At 42.3% G+C, this 22496-nt stretch overlaps 1 protein-coding gene across 1 annotated transcript in view; it reads left to right on the top strand.

Moving 5' to 3' along the window:
* srrm4 (serine/arginine repetitive matrix 4) overlaps positions 1-22496 on the top strand; it is a 54213-nt gene that overhangs the window by 21193 nt on the left and 10524 nt on the right. Inside the window, exons 2-6 of the mRNA XM_027029164.2 lie at positions 7608-7742; positions 17172-17261; positions 18977-19054; positions 19152-19178; positions 19546-19596. Coding sequence (XP_026884965.2) covers positions 7608-7742; positions 17172-17261; positions 18977-19054; positions 19152-19178; positions 19546-19596 — 381 coding nt within the window. The remainder of the gene's footprint in view (positions 1-7607; positions 7743-17171; positions 17262-18976; positions 19055-19151; positions 19179-19545; positions 19597-22496) is intronic.

Genomic DNA, 22496 nt, shown 5'->3' with positions numbered 1-22496 from the left:
AAGCTAAATCTGTGGACTGTGGCTGATGGTCTGATAACAAACCTGGCACACTCCTCGGAAACGTCACATTCCAATCAAGCACTGCAGCCTCCCTCTATCTTTAACTCCCTCTGCCTCTCTTCCTCTCTCTTCCTCTCTCTTCCTCTCTCTTCCTCTCTCTTTTTCACTCTTTCCTGCATCCTTACTGCAATTAGCACAAAAAGGCTTCTGATTCTCTGTGCATGTGTCTGTCTCTCTACTTACGTTTAGAGTTGATCTCTCTCTCTCTCTCTCTCTCTCTCTCTTTCTCTCTCAGGGTCATTGCCTAGTCAACTCTGACTTGATTTTGTGATGCTAATGATCTTTTTAAGATATAAAAGTGTTATAAATCGGGATGTTACCGGTTCTCCTTTAATGCTTCTCGCAGGTGTGCATTGGTGGGCGTCTTGCTGATTATGACCTTGTCCGAGGGTGTTTGGCCCTGCTAAAGGCGACTTTATTTACATGTTTAAACAGTATTCAACTGTCCACTGACATCAGGCTACCAAAACACTTTCAGCCCAATCTTAAATTCCAGTAATCCAATAAAAAACAACCTTCACCACTCAATTTGGCTTCTTTTCTTTGGATGCTGTTTAGGAAACTGAATTTCATATTCAAATCCTTTGTTATCGTCTCGGAAACAGTGCCAGAGTTTCATGTCGTGTGTCATGGACCTGACCTGCTCAGTGCTTGGTCCAATCTAAGAGCGATTACGAACCAGCCATGTTATGGCTTGACAAAATTAGATAAATTTGCCTGTAATGCAGGCCGGTCTAACAGGATTTGAGGTGCGTGAGAGAGGATGAGGATGGAGGAGTTGAGAGGACGGATAATGCCAGGCTCCGTTCCCCAGGACTGACGGATATGGCGGGAATCCCTAGAGCCTCGGACACTGAGCTATGTCTGGCACGTAGGCGGCGACACCAGAGGAACATGCGCTAAAGCGTGACAAGCTCATAACACTGACCAGTTCAGACAGGTCTGGACCACCTCAGCTTCCTTTAGATGTACAGCGTCCGTGTTAGTGTGGCAGCGCACCTCACGCCTGAATACCAATACACACACACACTCACACACACACACATGCAAACACACACACACGTATACACACACATGTATACACACACACACACACACTCACACACGCACACACACACACACACACAGATACACACACACATACTCACACAAAACCCCCACACATGCATGCACAAATACACACACACACACGCATGCACGCAAATACACACACACAGACACACGCACATACACTCACGCACACACACACATACGGCTGAAATGAAAGGCAGGTCACTAAGACACACGACACTGCAGGAGTCAGAGACACTTGTACACTCAGAGTGATGTCTGGCGTTCTCCCAGCACGGATCCTCTCCACCCCGTGTGTTGCTCTCATGCACTTTAGTGCTGTTTTGTAACACATGTAATTACAATCTGCTGTGCTGAACTCAAGGGTAGTCGATATGAATTTTAATCTGCAATAGAGAGAGAATATGAGAGAGAGAGAGAGAGAGAGAGAGACAGACAGACAGAGAGAAAGAGAGAGACAGAGTCAGCATCCTCCTGACAAACTTAAAATCTACCATCTTCATCCATCCCCTGGGGCAAGGTTAGGTGACTTCCTCCACATAAAAGCAGACATACAGAGATAATAGTCGCTACAGTCTGACAGCTTAATATGATTTATGTGTTGAAAGAGAGGATGGGGGGGAGAGAGAGAGAGAGAGAGAGAGGTGCACTCATTCTGTCCTTTGTAAAGAGATGCTGAGTAAAGATCAGTGTGTGCAAACTAACGGGCCACTGAAACGACCTCCTCACCTCAGCCGTGCCCTGACGCTTCACACACACACGCACGCACACACACACACACACACACACGCTCACACACACCACTCCATAAAGCTCTGGGCTGTAAATAGCAGACATCAGTAAGCTCTGAGAACACCGGACCCAGTATTCTCACGCCCCATTCTCCTTACCCCATCATCAGGTAATGCCCCCACTGAGTCCTGCACTGCTCCCGCATGGCTGATTGCCCATTGTTAAGCCTGGTGCCCGTTTCCCATCATGCCTGTCAGGAGGAGGGTGTGTCCCCGGCGTGCCCGTGGGTGGCTGCCTGGATAAACATGTTGTGTAATTATTATTTCGTTGGCTAGGTGGGATCGTCAGCGAGGGAGGCGAGAGGCTAATTTGTTTTGTTTAGGTAGAAGAGATTGTGGAGAGCAGAGGGTTATTTAGTGTGATGGATGATGGGTCCATAAGCCAGTGCACTTGGTCATAATTACTCTTTGTGCTTGCAGTGATAAGGAAATTAATCAAGCCATTATGGTGCTCCATTTTTATCACTGGGCCGCAATAACTGAATAAAGGGACCTCACCTGTCTTCAGAGCAGCACGCGTTCGTGGGATGAGACGGAGAGACCATAAACTCTTTATAAAACCACAGGAAGCCCACTTCTGTTCGTGTAGTGTTCCATCTAGTGACCTCATCTGTCAGGTCTGAATTAGCTTTAAATCCCTCATGTCCTGTCTCATGTCCTTAGCCAGGGACAGCAAGTCCTGTGCCAGGCTGTCCCTACGAGATGAAAGAGTGCGTAACACTTTGCTTGCACATCTGATGAAAGAATCTGTCTGAACCATGAACATGCGAAGATGATTTGGAACAGAGAGCCCATCGTCTCTCTGTAGATAATTAGGACCAAGCTAATTAGTAGATAATTAGCACTAAGCTAATTAATGAATCATTAATATTAAACCTGCCTAACCTGATACTATTCTGATAGTTGAAATACACAGTGTAGTGAACACACACTTAGACATAAAGAGTAGTGAACACACACTCAGACACACAGAGTAGTCAACACACACTCAGACACAGAGTAGTCAACACATTCAGAAACAGAGTAATGAACACACACTCAGAGACAGAGTAGCGAACACACACTCAGAGACACAGTAGCGAACACACACTCGGTGACACAGAGTAGTGAGCACACGTTCAGACACAGAGTGGTGAACACACTTAGAGACACAGAATAGTGAACGCACACTCAGAGACAGAGTAGTGAACACACTCAGGGACACAGTAGTGAACACACACTTAGACACAGAGTAGTCAACACACATTCAGAGACACAGAGTAGTGAATACACACTGAGAGACACAGAGTAGTGAACACACACTGAGAGACAGAGTAGTGAACACACACTCAGAGACAGAGTAGTGAACACACACTGAGAGACAGAGTAGTGAACACACACTCAGAGACAGAGTAGTGAACACACACTCAGAGACAGAGTAGTGAACACACACTCAGAGACACAGCACAGTCAGCACAAAAACAGCACTCAAACAATCAAACAGAAAGCAACTAATGAGCAGGATGTCAACCACTTCACTCAGACAGTCTTTGACACAGACAGCAATAATCTGGCCCACACTTCAACTTTACTGCAGAGTCCTCAGAGCTGCTATATTATAAACAAACAGTGCGAGCAGACTTGCATATCTAAACCTACAACCTAAACTAATTATGTGTTTTGTCTTGATACCTGATCCAGTCATGACGAAATGAAAGCAGGAAATTTTACAGTTCTAATTCTATGTAAAAATCTTCCCTAACCTTAAAATTAGATAAACAAAATCACCATCTGACTTTTAATAGCCTGTGCCCAGGAGAACTTAACGAGCATCCGTTGTTAATTAACACACGGACTCATCTCCCATCCTCTTCATTATCTCTCTAACACTCATTTTTTACAATAACGATTATCGATTGTTCAGCTGTGAATATGACAGGGCTAATACTGGTGGATGGTCTGTGCTGAACCGCAGGAGGGAAAAAATGTGTGAGAGTGTGTGTCCGTGTGCAAGCATGCGCAAGCCATGTCTCATTTCTTCCTAGAGATTTGCCCTGGAACAGGATTTATTTGGCCACTGTATAGCTGTATAGCTGGACACTTCTGCTGCACCTCAGTCCTGAGCTCGTGTGTGTGTGTGTGTGTGTGTGTGTGTGTGTGTGTGTGTGTGTGTGGTGCTGTACAGATGTGGATGTGGATTTTGCCCTTCTGCAATTTGTTTTATACCTTCTGTCTCTATATTCCTCTCTCTCTTTCACTTCTCTCCCTCTCTCTCTCCATCTCTCCCTCTCCCCTCTATCTCTCCCCTCCCCCTCTCCTTCTCTTTCTCTTTTACTTCCTTGCTCTCTCTCTCTCTCTCTCTCTCTCTCTCTCTCTCTCTCTCTCTCTCTCTCTCACACTCTCCATTCCACTACAGGGTCTTTGCACAACTTCACAAAGCATCAGGGGGGCCTGAGCCATGCACAACAACAACAGCGTGCATGCTCACACACACACACACACACACACACACACACACACACACACACACTACCACTGAGAGACCAAATTACAGTAAAAGACAGAACACTGCTTTAGTTTTTTTTTTTTTTTGCATCACTAGACTTTTATGCTTGTGTTGGACATGCATTATAAATATTAACATATAAAATCATTATTTTATTCTTGTCCAAGAATGAAATTCTCTGGTGGTAAGAGAGAGTTAAAACCAGATCTGGTGACTAAACCACGGACAAAACCAAAAATGATGAAGAGAAACTTTGATGGTTTCCTCTTGCTCAGCATTTGTTTCAGAACCACATAACCGAAGCCTTGATTAGTCATATGGCTGCAGGCTCTGCTTCTCTGCTCCACAAACCCCCTCCTCCGTGAGATGCTGTGAAGTAACGCCACCCCTCCACCCTCTCTGTCTTCCCTGCTTATTGTTTTCTTGTGTCTGTATTCCCCCGTCAGCTGTGAATAGTCGCTTCACAAACTCTGGGCTCTTCAGACTTTCACCGCCATGGGCGCCACATGTCTCTGTGTGCAGATGTGTGTCTGACAGATATAAATAAGTTGGAACTGGTAAGATATGAGCAGCCTGCATAGCCTAAACAATAACGGCTCCATCAGCACTCCAGTTTAATGTATCACACTCATCACTGATCAACAGACCACGAGGGAGAAAGAACCAGAGGGATGCACAACCCAACATCTGGACAAAGACTCTTATGGATGAGTGAGTGAACGAATGAATGAAGTTATATTTATATAGCACCTTTTAAAGAACCCAAGGTCACTTTACAATTCATACACAAACACACAGACACACACACAGACACATACACGCACAGTTTTTACATCCAGTCACACTCCGGTGAGAAGCAGCAGCCAATCACACACAGAGTACTCTCATCCAGAAATCTCAGCACACTAGGAGACACACTCACACACAAACTCACCAGGACACCTCTACAGTCACCAGCCACTGTATTAGGAGTTTATTAGTTCACTGCCCTGCCCTGGTCCACTGAGTGTCCTGTGTCCCGAGTGTCCTGAGCCCTGCCTGTGTCCTGCAGCAGGGCTGTTATGCATTTCCTTTCATTTGGAAAGCTGAGCTGAAGGAGGGCGGGGAATTTGTTATTAGCATGATTTTGCTCTGCCCCCTTCGCTAGCTCAGGGGAGTGCAAGGAAATCTCCCTTCATCCAGCAGGATGACAGTGAGGCAATCAGACTCTAATCTGAGAGACTGATTAACGTCTCATTACAATCAGGTGCACAAGTGCACACACAAACGCACACACAAACACACACAAATGCACACATAAGCACACACACAAACACACACACAGGCACATTTACATAAACTCACACTGAGAGAGTAAGGCATACAATCACCTATGTGTGCACTCAACTCCGGCAAACATGCTTTCAGAAAATCATCTATAATTATGTCTAAATATCACATGCACCAGCTCATGCGGTAGGAGGCTGAAGGTTACAGTGTCTAATACGATCACTACCGTATTCTGTCTTTATCATGGCGCTCGGTGTCGTAAAGCGGCATAGTAGACGATCCAGCCTGCATCAGGGATAACAGAGGTCGCAGGTCCACCTTGTGCTAACGGTTCAGACAGCTGAGTGAGTGACTTAGGGGAAACACATGTATGAAGACGGACTTGCTAGCTACAGCTCTTCATCACACACACTTCATCTTCGGAATAATCAGAATTCTCTGGGTGTTTTCCTGTCTTCTTCTTTATTACACAGATTCTGTTCATAATTAGACAAGCTGCATAAAGGAATTACCTGAACACTGCATGATTAATCACACTCGAAAACCAAGATTTTACTACGCAAAATAAAACATGCTGTATATTAACTCAAATTTGCTGAATCCAAGTCAGGGTTTAGATCTCGCCTAGCACATCTAGAGCTGTTGTAATGTTGACTCATCCAGACATTGCTTGGGCATGCCAGTGAGCTGATGTTTGCCTGAATGGTCTCGGGGTACACACCTACGACCTGTCTGATGGTCTTGAGGTACACACACCTACGACCTGTCTGATGGTCTTGAGGTACACACACCTACGACTTGTCTGATGTGTGTGTTTGTTTTATACCATCACACCAATTTGTACTACGTTTCTGGTAAATATACGTGATCTGTGCGAGAACCTGGCCTGCTTACAAGTGCTATTTCAGATGTCAAATAGGAGATAAAGAATAAAAGTTGTTTGCAGGGCTGTGAGGTTGAGTGACATGCAAAACACGCCACCGTTTCCTCTTCCTGTGGCTTGTTGAGAACTAGAGCTTCAAATTGGACTGTTAGTTCTGTGTCACCACAGTCGCTGAATTTTCTAAGAAGAATGAATCAGAAATTGTAAATGTTGAATGCAAGTGTAAGCCACACGGCGCAGAAGATCCGTGGCTGGGTCTGGCAGTGTCATCTAGATTTTATCCTCCAAATTGTGATGTGAGTGATGGAGATGGAGGCAGATGGAGGCAGATTCCATCAAGACTTTTCCATCATGGAAACAAGAATTGAAGGTACTGCGAGGTGGAGAGATGAAAGCTTTACTTTCTGCCTGGGGTCAGAGCACGTCCCCCCGCCAAGCGAGAGCTCCAAACGCATTTATTTCCACTTGATTCTGGAGCTTACTGTGTTTCCCAGAGATACGCCTGACAAGCTTGAGGAATAATTTCAGAAGTGTCAGATCAGACAGGGGGTGTAAATAAAGGCTTTTCCTGCGGAAGCCTCATTTGAATGCAGAGAGGATGACCTCTGATTTCATACAGGTCTGAGAGCGAAAAAACATGGAAATGTGTTCGTGTTCTGCTGTCTGCTGTGGTACATAGCATTGCATCCTGCTGCACTACCAAAAATGCTCTGAACATTTGTATGAATTTGTTTTTATCTAGTCGACATGTGGACTTTAATCTTATATTAATGCTAATACAGGCTTTTCACTTTAAAATACTTTAACATCAGTTTATTAATTTATTTTACTTTGACAGTCATTTGTTTTGGGTGATGTGCTGTTAAACGGGTTGTTTTTAGTGCAATGGGATCGGTAACCTGTTCTTTAATATGCACAAATATCTTCTGAACTGGTTTTAAAAGAGGTCATGGAAACAGAGGGGACATTTATATTTATGCTGCAGTTTTATGATTCTTTAGACTCGTGCTCCAGAATGTTCTGAAAGAGCTCGGTTGTGTTCTGACAGGTTGGAGACGGTTTCCCTGACACCCAAACCCAGCGAGCCCGAGAAACCAGCAGTGGAGACAACGGAGACAACTGAGAGGAAGAGGCACGTCAAACACAGAAGACACAAACATCGCAGACGCCACCACGCCCGCAGGTTCCTTCCAAAGTTCCTTCATCTTCATCTCTGCTGACATTTCCAAAAAAATTGCACACATTTGTCTCACACCATTTTATTTTGCCACTATACATATTAATGACACCAACTACCCCATGTTCAGTACTTCTAATGATTTCAACTCATGGTGGTATTCCACACTTTTCACACAGCCGTGAAATCTTGAATGCAGTGCTGCGTTCACATACGTGCATCTTTTATACGTGCGACCCATTTTAAAACTTTTAACTCGTGATAAAAGCAGTAGCTTCACCAAGGAACAAACCTCTGGAAGCACCTGAAGGCGCACAATGGGAAGGCAAATTGTGTGCGCCCGACGCTAAAATGAAATGAACCCAAACACTCTTATCTAGCTGCAGCAGGTGTCGCCGGGAACGTTAAGACGAATCTTTCATTAATGCACCTGGCTGATCATTTCTCACACACTGAAATGAAAAATGTGCTTTGGCAATAATAAATGAATTACTTATTTTTTTGTTATCTTCAAATCTGCACAGTCACACAATAGGAAAACAGGCGTTAATGTTAACTGAAGATTTCTCCATTAGGATTCGTTACATGCAAGGTGAATTTATAATAAGCACTTGTGTTCAGCATCACCTGTGAGTGAGAAAATATTTGATTCAGATCCGTTTCCATGTCCCCTTCAGGTTTTGTGCAGGCAGCATTTCAGAAGCACCCAGCAGGAAGGTTCAAACCACAGTAGTGCCAAATGACGTTCTCGGAATGCAGGCTGGTGTATAGAACCTAACATGGTGTTCTGGGTTGGGTTGTGTACTTCACTACTTCTCTTACCGCAGTTGCACACACAAAGTGTGTGTGCATGTGTCTGTGTGTAAATCTGAAAAAGATTTCAGGTGTAGTAAGAGATGTAGAGTATGAAGCATGTATGTATATTGGGCACTCTTTTCTTTGTTAGATGGTGAAAAATCACTTAAGGAATTATTGTTGTCTTCACAGTAGACCATTTATAGATCAGTGCCTCAAAGACAAGTTACAAAGGCGTCAGCTATAACGCCCATAGGAAACCCGCAGTTATGAACGTCACGAGCGCTGGGCAGGAGGCAAGCGCGAGTCGGGTTCGTCGAAACGGTTAGAAACGACGAGGCTGAAACGAGCTACAGGTGACGCGGAAGTGGAAGGGGAGACACGGAGCACCTGTGTGGGGGCGTGGCATCGAAACGACACACAAGCACGTAAAACAGCTGCCACAAAGGCGCGCGTGGAGTGGAGGAGCACGCGGTGGCGGGCCGGTAGGAGGGAAATGTTTCCACGTTTCTGGAGGACGTTTACACTGCCGCTGCAAATGCGTTTAAGTCAAGTCAGGAATAGCGAAGTACCGTACTGCAAATACGAGTGAGATTGTGTAGCTTTACAATTATTTCAGGTATTTTAACTCGAATTTTCAGAACGAACCATCCTTAAGAAAAGTTATCTTCGTGCAGGGGCGTCACTAGAAATATATAAATGGGGGAGCTAAACCAACCCAGGAGAACTGAAAAAAATGAAAAAGAACCCTCCACTATCGCCTGCCCTAAATGTTGCATTGTTTAATGCTAAAGTCGTTTTTAGTTTTGTTTTTAAGTAACGTTACATTAGCGTTTCTTCATCAGTCATCAGGGTTCCTCTGTCAGTTTCATTTTGGACAATTGTAGTAGAGATTCAGATCATGTATTTACTTTTATGGTGAAGTTACACAGTCTTCAGGAACTTTCTCAGACAGACACTCGGTCTCACACATAGTGTCACAAACTAGGGTGAGATGTTGACGAAGCTCTGCGGAGCGATAGTCTGGAGTTCTGTGAATGAGGGTCGAAGCCCTCCAGAACAGCAAAAATGAAAAGAACAAGCCATCCATTAACAACTGCCCTGTTTAACAACTGCCCTGAAGGTCGAACTGTTTAATGCAGTTCTGCTTTTTAAATAACGTTACATTAACATTTGTTCACCAGTCATCAACGTTCCTCGTCTACTTTAATGGTAATTTCACTAGCCTGTCAATGTTTCGGACAATTGTAGCAGACCTCCAAATTATGTATTTTCTTTACTTTTATGTTGAAGCTACATGGTCTTCAGCAACTTTCTCTGACACGGAGATCCTCTGTCTCGAGACACAAACTGGTTGAGATTTTAGCAAAGCAGTGCAGAGCAGTCGGTGAGGGTGTCGTAGACCCCCAAACGTCAAATCTTTCACACGCAAATTGTGTTTCAGGTTTCAGGGCTATTGTAGGGCAGCAGCACCTCTCCCAGGTCCTAGTGCCCCTTCATCTCAGTATATTGTGAATTTGTAGACACGATGGCTGTAACCGCTGTAAAGCATGTGTAACGACGCCCATGTGTCCTTGCCAGGATGTGCGATAGATACTCCGTGTGTATTCCAGAACTGGATGGAATCTGGAAAAGAAAGAAAGAAACAGTTGGAACAGCACCAAAATTGATACGACATGATTACCAGTGGACTGAACACAGGACTGTGAGTGTGGAGTGACGCCAGAGCTGTTCTACCTATAAAAATAGTGACAGAAAGCTGTGTATTCACTCCCTCTTTGTAAAGGTCACTTCTCCAAACGACAACTCTGCCCTTATCAGCCAGATTAATAACAAGGTCACTTCCTTTGATTACATTTTTAAGCAGAGTGCCCCTCTTTTGGTAGATTAAGCCTTTTAACTTGCTGATTTTTCTTTCCCCAGTATTAATAGATAATTATAGTAGGCCTTCTAGAACTCTTTCTTTAGATGTTTTTTAAAATCCTTATTCAAATGTGCATGTGGCCTTATTTGCATAAATAAATCTTGAAGGTCATTAATGGATTTAATTGTATTAGTAGTCTTGCAGTTACAAATTCTAGACCTTCTGAGAGTACACATTGTTCCAGTGAACAGCTGGAGCCATCAGTTGGCTAGTACTGTTTTGTTTTCAACAGTTTTCTTGAGAAAAAATGACTTCTTGTTTTTAGTATGAGCCTTGAATTGAAAAATATCAAAATTCAGCACTTAAAAAGTAGTTTTAGGTGTCAGAATTTTGTGTGCATTTAATCTTGGATTTAATATGATCTGTTTCTTCATTAAGTTGCTTACTATATGTGTATTTATATATTCTATATATATTATACATATATATATATATATGAAGTATTTCTTTCAAATCCTTGCAACTCTGGAATCATTGAATTGTAACATGCTAATGGCATCACCCACACAGAAGCTGTCACTGAGAGTGGGTTAAATCTCATCGTTTGATTGGCTTTGACTGGGAAAGGCATGCATCTTCTCACCTTGACCGTTCTCCTGAGGTGTCTGATACCTGCATGCACCTGAGGTCACAGTGAGGAGAGGGAGGCAGATCTGGACCGATAACAGCTGCAGACTGTAAGCGAGTTACCACCCAACTGGCCCACACAGCGGACCGTTCTTGATGTATGATGAGGGCAGACTGTGTGTGATGTGGGCGGATGTTATTCGTGTGTAAAAAGAAAAGAGTTATTAATAATAATAATTTGATGTTGACAGACTGTAAATTATAATAATCATAATAATAATGTTTTATTTATAAGTGCCTATCATGATGTCCAAGGTCACTGAACAGAAATAAAGCAATACAACATAATAACAGTAACAGAAAAACAACATAAACAGGATACAGTTCCAAAGAGAATGACTTAAAATAACACAGTAAAAATATGCAGGCCGAGTTAAAATGTAAAAGCAATTAGGTAAATAAAATGCAAGCTGAAATAGGGGAGTTTTCAGGAGCTTTTGAAAAGTTGAGAGCAACTTGTGATGTGGGGGGACCTTATATGATGTGGGTGGCGGCTTCAGGACCATGACGATGGCATCTCCATCAACTAAATTAATGCAGAATATAAATAAATGTCTTTAGCCCATAAGTTTAGGTATTTTATTTTACTTTATTATACACCAACACTGTTACACGATTACAGACCACCATTAATTCTAATGTCATATTTACATTTACAGCATTTCTCCAGTGCTACATACATAAGTATATATGTTGTATAAATATGTATAAGTATATTGTAATCTCTAGCACATACATATGTGACAATAGACTCGCAGGAGTGAAGAAGTAAAAACATTTTTAAGTGCTTATTTGAGTGTTCAGTGACTTGTCAGTCTTTCTCTGAAGCTGGACAGCCAGGGGACGTTCGTCCCACACCTGGGTGCAGGAAAGAGTAGAGTCGTGTGTGTGTGTGTGTGTGTGTGTTGAGGGTGCTGGTTTGAGTGGAGCAGCACTAGAGGTTGGAAGGCAGTGTGGTCAGAACTGAGGTTGATTAGGGGTGTGGGAGCTGGTCCAGTTAAGGTTTGGTAGAGGAGTGTGTGTGTGAGTGTGTGTGTGAGTGTGAGTGTGTGTGTGTGTGAGTGAGTGTGTGAGTGAGTGTGTGAGTGAGTGAGTGTGTGTGTGTGTGAGTGAGTGAGTGTGTGAGTGAGTGTGTGAGTGAGTGTGTGAGTGAGTGTGTGAGTGAGTGTGTGAGTGAGTGTGAGTGTGAGTGTGTGTGTGTGTGTGTGTGTGTGTGTGTGTGTGTGTGTGTGTGAGTGTGTGTGTGTGTGTGTGTGAGTGAGTGTGTGTGTGTATGCCCTCACGCATACAGTGTAATGAGTGACAAAGCTTTATAATTAAGCCGAAAAGTCTCCTGCTTTGTCATGTTATCAGCCTCTAATGCGTTCCAGTTCCGCTAATGCAGAGCAGGCAGTTCGATCTGCATCCCTATATCACCACAAACGATCCTCATCCAATCAGCAGCCTGCCCTCCCTCCAGCCCCGCCAGATACTTCCTCTTCCTCATCCTCACCCTCGCTGCCTCGCTGTCTGGTCTGAGCCCTGCTATCACAGCTGCTGCAGAATCAATCACGACCACGCACCCAACTCAGCCTTGGCACGCTGTCATTAGTGGACTGTCACGGGCAGTGCCCCTCCTCCTCTAGGGAGCGTTATCAGGCTGCGCTGCTACTGTGGAGAGATGGAGATTCCGCTTCCTTAGCGTGCTCAGCCTGTGGCCTTCCTCCGACCCATGCATTTGTTACATCGCAGATGCGTCAATGTTTTTCACGTGCCTGTTTGTACTTGTGAGTTTAAAGCTGCTTTTGCTTTGTTTTGTACTCGTTGCTGTCTGACAATGCAACATTCAGAAAGCAGATATCCTATCAGAAAGCGAGTGTTTGATACACTGTGAAATTGTCACTGATGAGGGATTTATTCCCAGTACAGAATTAAGCATGGAGGAGTGTCTGGAATCCACTACTCCGCAGTGACGATTAGCACCGTGGGCTCTTTCGCAGCCGGTGAACACGTGTCATCTGCGGATGTTCTCAGGGCTCTCAGCCCGCTCCCAGTCCTCCACTGTGCTGCTCCTTAAAGCCAAAGCTCTGAGAAGCCTTGCCTTTGATATGAGGCAGAGAATTGACCAGAAAATAGATTTGCCTTTAAAAAAATAAACGCAGAGAGCTGAGGTTGGCTTTGCGGTGCGGATGTGTGCGTGGCAGGATGGACGAAGCCCTTGTGCGGATTAAAAGTGGTTGGAGAAGGGAGGGGGGGGGATTGTGTGGCCGAACAAGACGTTGAGGACTGCGGATCCGGCGATGGTGCTGCAGCCCACTATGTCTTCACACCAGATCGATCCGCCTCGCTTGGCCTCTGGAGATTTCCAACTCGTCCGTCGCTTCAAGGATGGTTATTAACTTCTGAGCCCTCTGCGCGGGACCTGCGTTTCCTTGCCTGCTTGAGGGGATACGGGCTGAAAATCCTCTGATTGAGTATTATGCTGAGGGCGTTTTTAATGGCTCTGAATTTCAATCACGGGGACAGACAGCAGAAAAGGGTGAAGCAGGCAGAGGCTGTTTCCAGTTTATACCACACCAGGCTTGTTTTACATGCTGGCAGTTATGATTTCCTCCTGTACAACCTGCCTGCTAAAAGGGGTTTTATGTGCTTTCACATTCTAAGCCCTTGTTCACGAATGACATTATTTGTGATATAAATTTGCTGAACTCAGCACAGCCCATGGGAACATTTTCTCACCTGCTTTTAGGTTTTCATCGGATGTTGCTACCAGTTGCTTATTGTAAACATCCAAACTAATCTGTCCACATTATAGAATATTCCAGAATTCTGATGACTAGAAACTGCTGTTAGATTTTCACTGGAACTTGTGCAGGGGTCGCCTGCACTGGCTGCATTGGTTCTCTGCACATGGCGCATGACCATGGGTGCTGGAGGGCAGGTCGTAGTGGAGCAGATATGGATGGGCTCAAGGTTCACCTCTGACCTTCTGCTCTGTGCTACCAGACCTCATCATCTACTGTTGGAACACTGAAGCAATTATTGTTTGCCTGTAGCTCATAGAAAAAAGCAGAGAAATTCTAGACTTTTAACAGGAAATATATTTGTTATGATCCAAGTTTGATAAAACGTTATGGTTGTTTGGTTGTGTTTGCCCAAAACACAGGTTGTATCCAGATTTGACAGGTTTTTTTCTGTTTCATCTCACTATGAGTGAGAAATACTAAATATATTATTACACGTATTAGTGCATGTGTTACATGTTAGTCAGCAGTAGGTGCATGTCTCAGAGGGTTCAGGGTTAGTGTGAGAGCAGTATGCCATGCCACACCATGCATAGACATCACCATTAAACCATGCATGGACATCACCATTAAATCATGCATGGACATCACCATTAAACCATGCATGGACATCACCATTAAACCATGCATGGACATCACCATTAAATCATGCATGGACATCACCATTGAACCATGCATGGACATCACCATTAAATCATGCATGGACATCACCATTAAACCATTCATGGACATCACCATTAAACCATGCATGGACATCACCATTAAACCATGCATGGACATCACCATTAAACCATGCATGGACATCACCATTAAACCATGCATAGACATCACCATTAAACCATGCATGGACATCACCATTAAACCATGCATAGACATCACCATTAAACCATGCATGGACATCACCATTAAACCATGCATGGACATCACCATTAAACCATGCATAGACATCACCATTAAATCATGCATGGACATCACCATTAAACCATGCATAGACATCACCATTAAATCATGCATGGACATCACCATTAAACCATGCATGGACATCACCATTAAACCATGCATGGACATCACCATTAAACCATGCATAGACATCACCATTAAACCATGCATAGACATTTTACATGAGTGAATTACTTTGCAAGTAATTGCAAGTAATTGTTGTGACACCTAATCAATTTATCCCCATATATATATATATATATATATATATATATATATATATATATATATATATATATATATATATATATATATATATAAAATGTGTGTGTGCATGTGTTATGCTAAGTTCATAAAGAGTTTGCATAAAGTGCACATACAGTAGATTATAATGTATTTTATGATTATATTATACTATTATAATGTGGTCAAAACCACATTTTTTAACCAGCCATCACGGCCTGTGAAACGCAAACACATCACAAGGTCTCTGCAAGACCTCAATCAAAGCAATAAATACATGCAGCAAAACAAAATAACTCACTCAAACAGTAACACAGTAAACACATACACAAATTCATGAACCATTCACAGACAAAACCCCAACTCCATGTCTCAGAGATCAGATCACAGCCTGTGGTCAGCTCTAAATTGCTATGGCTGTTTCTTGCTACTGTTCAATCCTAAAGGAAATCTACAATAATCCACCATGATTCACCAGAATTACAGCAAATCTGTCATTACACACACAGATGGTCCAACAAAGTGGAACATAACAATGAGGAAACACTTTTTTACCATAAGCACATTCATTTTGTTGGTCTTCATATAATATAGTTCTCTAATATAGGTGCATACTCAAACACAGCATATCACAAAAAGAAATACTGTGATATGATGCACAATACGGTATAAAATAAAGATGTGCTTTACTCTGCCTGATCTGTCCTTTCCTGGGAGTTAAGATGCGTTAAGGGGAGAACATTATAAAGAATATTTTCTCTGGCAGTGCAGAGAGGGAAAAAACTCCAGGCATGTCTGATCAACCCTGGCTGTCTGATGCTGGGATTACCCTATATGTTTGATCCTGGCCTGGATGTCTGATACTGGGATTGACCTATATGTCTCAGTCTTAATGTCTAAATGTGGTGTTTGATCATAGGAACAGTGATCATACACTTTCCAAATATTCCTCAATAGGACTGAGGAATGGGGAATACAGAATAGGGAATATGGAATGGGGAACATGGAGGTAGAAATTCACTAGACATGTGTAGATGAATTCTACACCAGTCCCTCACTGCAGACATGTGATAGACTGAAACATTATCCAATAAGACTACAGAATGTTGGCTGTTGGAACAGTAGTAGTCATTTGATTGGTATAGCGTTCAATTTGCATTCAGCAGTTCAGCAGTTGCAAGGCGGACCCAGTTTGAGGAATCATGGGTCTGGTAACTCGCAGCTGCAGCTGTAGTATTGTGGTTTGCTTGATCAGATACTTTCATGAGATTGTGCATTACCAAACAATCGATGCGTGTACTGTTTTGCAAAAAGTCCATTAGGATTGGAGACCTTCATCGAGAAAGTGTTCAGTGTTGTGCAAAAATGTTTCTGTTTCACTCTAAAGTATTTGGCATTGACAACATGATGGCTTGGTCAATGCAGTTTAGCACCCGAGAAAAACACCTACCCTCCTGTCAAAACAAGTCACTCATGAAAGCCGCCCTCAAGTTTATAGAGCACAGGACTCTAGGAAGTAAACTACCATCAGCCTGTACAGTTTCTTTGCTAACTCACAAATTCTGAGGCCGTGTGTACAATTGTACAATTGTACACCAAATTAAATTACAAATGTAGTTCAATAGCAATGTAAGATTTTCAGATGTGTTCTTTCCACCTTGTTCACCATATCTCATGTGAGGTCGATATTTATCTGTCGGCCGGTCCAAGCCTGTAGATGGAATACTGCGGCAGAATAAATTTGTTTCCTTCTTCCTAAAAGCTTCTACCTGTAGAGCTTCTGTGTTTGTTCTGAGAGTACCTTTGGATCTCCATCAGTAAGAGTGTACTCTAGTGCAATAGTGCCTTTGATTAAAGTGTATTCAGTTGAATATTAATTTGTTTAATTCATGTTTCGAAGGCCCTGTTTCAGTATGAAGCAAGTGCATGTGCTTTAGCGGATCCCGTGGTGTTTGAGTTCTATGTTCAGTTTGAAGATATATGATTGTATTTGCCATTGTTTGGGGTAATATGCTAGTCTTTGTGTTATTACGGAAGCCCATTTAGAATTTGCCAAGGCTGAGTGTGTTAGAGTGCCTGTTAGATCGGATTAATCAGTCTGTCTTGACTCCTGCTCTGTTGCAGTGTATCTTCTGAAGCTGATATTTCCCCCTGGCCAACAGCCAAAAGGAAAAAAAAGAAGAAGAATTCAAAGCAGAAGAGAAGGAGAGAAAGGTCAGTAAAAAAGAGAAAATCAATGAGAAAACAAACAAGAAAACAAACAAGAAACCAAATGATAAAACCAATGGCTATGGACTCCAGAAAACGTGACATTTTATATGATGAGATGTAAAGAAAGAGATAGAGAAAAGGAAACAGTGAGAAAAGTGGATAAAACGAGAGATAGAGGGAGAGAAAAAGCATGAAAGCAAGCGAGAAAGCTAGAGAAAGACAGGGAGCATTGGAAAAGAATAGAGAGAGAGAGGAATGAGTACATCAAAGTAAATAAAGATGGAAACTGAAGATGCTTTGGAGAATAAAATCATCATTTCATAAACAGTTGTATCAATAATGCATTATCATCACTATCACATCATTATCATCACAACTGCTTTTAATAATTGACACCTCACAGCCCATGTTATCATTGCAGTATAATAGTCAATATGCATAACACATTTAGTGCATCTAGGAACTTCCTGCCAAGAGCTTTGTGATTTTAATTTTAATTTGATTAAAAACTGCACAAAATGGTATGTTACAAAACCAGCTAATTGTGACTGGGGAACAAGTTTCACATGTGACTGAGCAAATGACAGTAGTGTTGCAAGTGAGTTAGAGATCCATTTTGTAAGGGCTTACAAGCCATTTCGTCAGGTGTGGGTCAGGGAAGGTTTAACTGAGACCATGTTCTCAGATGTCAAGCTACCTCACTGTCTGAAAACACATATTACACTGATGCTGATTGAATAACCATGAATAAGACAGATAGCATAGTGTAAATGTGTAGCCTTATGCATTATCATTTATTATATAATGGTGTAATGTATTATCACAATACGTAAGTTATAAAAATGTTGATCCTTGCTGTACTATATCACATAGAGTTTGAGACGAATGAGTTTAGGGGAGTTTAGGGGAGCTAAGGGGAGTTAAGGTGAGTTTAGGTGAGTTAAGGGGCTTTAAGGTGAGTTAAGATGGGTTAAGGGGAGTTAAGGTGAGTTAAGGGGCGTTAAGGTGAGATATGGGGGAGTTAAGGTGAATTAAGGTGAGTTAAATGGAGTTAAGGTGGATTTTCATGAATGGAAAATTTGTAAATAAATAAATCACCAGTTCAGATTATAATCCCATCCATGTGCTGACACTGCTCTGGTTTTCACCTGTAGTCATTTGTCTCAGTTTATGAACTGCTTGGGTAATATGATGTGCTGAACCACAAGGGCTTACAACAGAAAACACTATGTTGGGTTCTACAGGTTCTGGACATACCGCAATGGAAAACTGCTGGGAAATTTCCAATGCAGTACTGCACATATCATTTAGAGGTTAGAGATTCTTATTTCAGTCAGATCAAAACGAGATTCATGATTAAAAAGGTTGAATCTCCATATCTCCCATACGCAATGCAAACAGACGAGCCCTGGTTCACTTGGACAGGTCGGACCTAGCTAAGAGACAGCTGAGAAAGTGAATTATTTTATTCTGGCCTTGTATCCTTTATGTGTATGATTTTTAGCCCCTGAAAATATCAGTAAGATAATCTAATAATATAATAGAAGCCCAATTTCATAGTGTTTCATAGAGTTTCCACCATAATATCCATCACAACAAAGGTAAATCCAGCAGACGCCCATGGATGTGTGTTGGAGGAAGCTGTCCGAGTGATGGCTGAACTGTCCGTGTGCAGATCAGAGTGTGCCTTCACAGCTGCTGCGCTGTTTGATCCGCAGGTCTCCGTCTTCCAGTCCGTCACCCGTCAGGAAGAAGAAGAAGAAGAAGAAGCACTCAAAGAAACGGAAGCAGCACAGGTAGTGTCACGTTCCTGAGCGAGCACGCCAGAGGCTAGCACAACGCCTGTCTGTCAGGCCTCCCGCTGAGCTAAACTATTTTCCGTGTCTTCCGCAGGTCCGCTTCCAAGAAGACGAAGCACAGGTGCGTTCACACATAACGTCCATGACAAATACAATAACAAAACACAGAACACATTCTACAAGTCAAGCTGTTAGAGGCGGGAATAAGTCTTAATTAGTATAGATGTTGTTCTGTTCCCTTCTGTTTATGTGAAATGTTAAAGAAGGAGTGTTACATGCATGGGGTTGATTACTGGCTGCACTCATTGTTTAAACTATTAATTTGCACTGTGCATGAGAAGTGCTTTACACATAAACATGCCTCCTTGTGCCGTGCCTGAACGTAAAACCACAGAGAAATGTGATTGGACTAGATTTTGCAGCAGGCTTGTTGTGACGGCAACTGCAATGTGGTTGTTAACACGGTCTCAATAATGTCCTCTGTGCAGAGCCTCAAACAACAGGCGCAAAAGGAAAGAAGACAGAAAACATAAAAAGAGGTTGGTCACACAAATTTATGTTCTATATAATACACGCACACATTCTTGCTGAATAATCATAAATGCTAGTTATGCAATAAGCGAAGTTCATCTGAAGGACAAGGTCTGAATCTACTCCCTCCTGTCTAATCTCATTACTGTTCTCTAATCTCATCCCCACCAATCACTGCTGTTCTCTAATCTCATCCCCACCAATCACTGCTGTTCTCTAATCTCATTCCCACCAATCACTGCTGTTCTCTAATCTCATCCCCACCAATCACTGCTGTTCTGTAATCTCATCCCCACCAATCACTGCTGTTCTCTAATCTCATCCCCACTAATCTCTGCTGTTCTCTGGTCTCATCCCCACTAATCATTGCTGTTCTCTAATATCATCCCCACTAATCTCTACTGTTCTCTGTATCTGACCTTCCACATGTACAGCAGGGCTGTGTGTGTGTGTGTGTGTGTGTGTGTGTGTGTGTGTGTATGCACATGCACGTGTGTGTGAAGTTCTACAGTAAACCGCTCGCATTTGCTCCTGTTATTAAAAAAATGAAAATGGAGTTTTAATACAGAGGCACACAACAGTGGATTCAGCCTGAGCAGTCTAGCGTATTAGCGAGTGTCCATTAACTTGAGAAATCAGATGACGCTATTTTGACAGCACATGACGAGAATAACAGCCAGTTCTGCGCATGTCAAGTAGCCAACATATTTACATACCTGCTAAATAAACGCTTAATAACGTGAGTGTAACAATAACAGTACGTAATCTAGCTAGCTATCCCACCTGTTAATGAACCAGCTGTGTAGCTTGGCTAACTAAAGACACATATGACCTTAGCTAAATAGTTAAATAATATTATTTAGCTTGCTTTAATGCTCCAACAATAGTAAAATTATCTTAACTTACACACTTGCCGAAATGTAGAGGTATTCAACACTGTAGTACACAGATTTTCCAACGTTTCAGACAGAGGTCCTTCATCAGATGGGCGATCAAAGTGCTTCTGAATTAGTAGTTAGAAGAGCTAGAAGAGATATTTGAAACTATATATGTGTTTTCACTATAGACATTCATTCCATGGAGTTATAAAGTTCCAACAGTGTAGATCAGTTGTTTTTCTTTGATTTTCCTAATTTCATCGCTGCCATAGCAACAACTGGCAACGCAAACAAATATAAAATAAAAAATATATAAATAAACAACAACAATAATGAAAACAATAAAATACTACTAAAAAGCTACTGTACTATACAAATGATATCTGCATATGCAGTAAAGGACTGCTTGAATGTAGAATCAAATCTCAAATCAAAATGATATTCGACTCAATTTTTGTGCTCTAGATGAATGTTGGTTAATTACTGTATTGGTGTAATTTGACTCAGTGTAATTAATTAGTGTATTAGTGTAATTTGAATTTTAAGTATCATCTGAATAAACACTGTAGTGTTGTCTCTGTAGTGGAAACAAAAAGGCATATCAGATTGGTGACCGTAAACGTTTCTGTGTGTATGTCAAGAGGGTTACGGTGGAACCCTCATTTGTGTCTGTGAGTGTGTGTGAGTGAGGGTGTGTGTGTGTGTGTGTGTGTGTGTGTGTGTGAGAGAGAGAGAGAGAGAGAGAGAGAGAGAGAGAATGCGTGTTCATATTTGTACGTGTGTGTGTGTGTGTGAGAGAGAGAGAGAGAGAGAGAGAATGCGTGTTCATATTTGTACGTGTGTGTGAGGGTGTGTGTGTGTGTGTGTGTGAGAGAGAGAGAGAGAGAGAGAATGCGTGTTCATATTTGTACGTGTGTGTGTGTGTGTGTGTGTGTGTGTGTGTGTGTGTGTGTGTGTGTGTGTGTGTGTGTGAGACAGAAATTGTGCTGTTTTCATCATGTGCAGTCTATATATCTGCCCACTTTGATTGATGAGTCTTGCCAACTGGATAAATTTCACTACAGACAGTGATGGCTTTAAAACACAATGCAGAAAATAATGTTTCCTTAGCAACTGGTTCTTGGCAGGCTTTACTTAAACACTAAAAACAGAATCACTGTTATTTATTTGTCCTGATTACAATGTAGTTAATTAAACACGACTCCAGTGGGCAGAGTTGAATCAACACTGGTGTTCAGCCTGTGTGACCTCCACCCTGGTAAATCCTCATTGGTCATCTCCACCCTGGTAAATCCTCACTGGTCACCTCCACCCTGTGGCTGATTCTGTGAAGTTATTTTCACAATATTTTCTGTTCTAGATGTAAACAATGGATTTTTTTCTTTTTGGTGATGTTGTATTAAAGATATTCTTTGATTTCAGGATCTTAGTACAGGTGTGTCACTGGACATACCCAGTAGCTTGAAGCCACTAAATGATTTTCTTCTAGAACGGACGGATTTGAGCATATGTTTAGTCAGGTATTACAACTGTATCTGCAGTAACTAATCACTACACTGATTTGAAAAGAAAAAAAAATACAATTATGGCATTTAGCTGGCGCTTGTATCCAGAGCGAGTTATGACTGAATACAATTCAAACAACAGAGGGTTTTGCTGAGGGGCCCAAAAGTGGCAACTTCACAGTAGTGGGGCTTGAACTAGCAACCTACTGATTAGGAGGCAAATCGGGGGGGGGGGGTGGAGGTTGGTGTTCTCCTGGTGGATACTGCAGCGTAACTCTTAAAGTGACAGTGCTAAACCACACTGTTCTAATATACCTGAGATGGACTATATCATACAGTGTATCGAACCATTAAGGGGTTAAACTATGCCCCTAACCACACCTCTAACCACACCCCCATCTTAGAGTATGTCATATAGGTGTATATGCATACATGTACGAAATGAAACGTTTAAGAATTTAGATTTTCCAAGAAAAAAAAATCTCTTATTTTGTCCACTCATGGTTTGAAATCTCGGATTTCTGT

Source organism: Electrophorus electricus, chromosome 9 (genome assembly GCF_013358815.1).
Source record: "Electrophorus electricus isolate fEleEle1 chromosome 9, fEleEle1.pri, whole genome shotgun sequence".
Taxonomy (NCBI): Eukaryota; Metazoa; Chordata; class Actinopteri; order Gymnotiformes; family Gymnotidae; genus Electrophorus; species Electrophorus electricus.
This window is presented reverse-complemented; position numbering and strand designations above follow the sequence as displayed.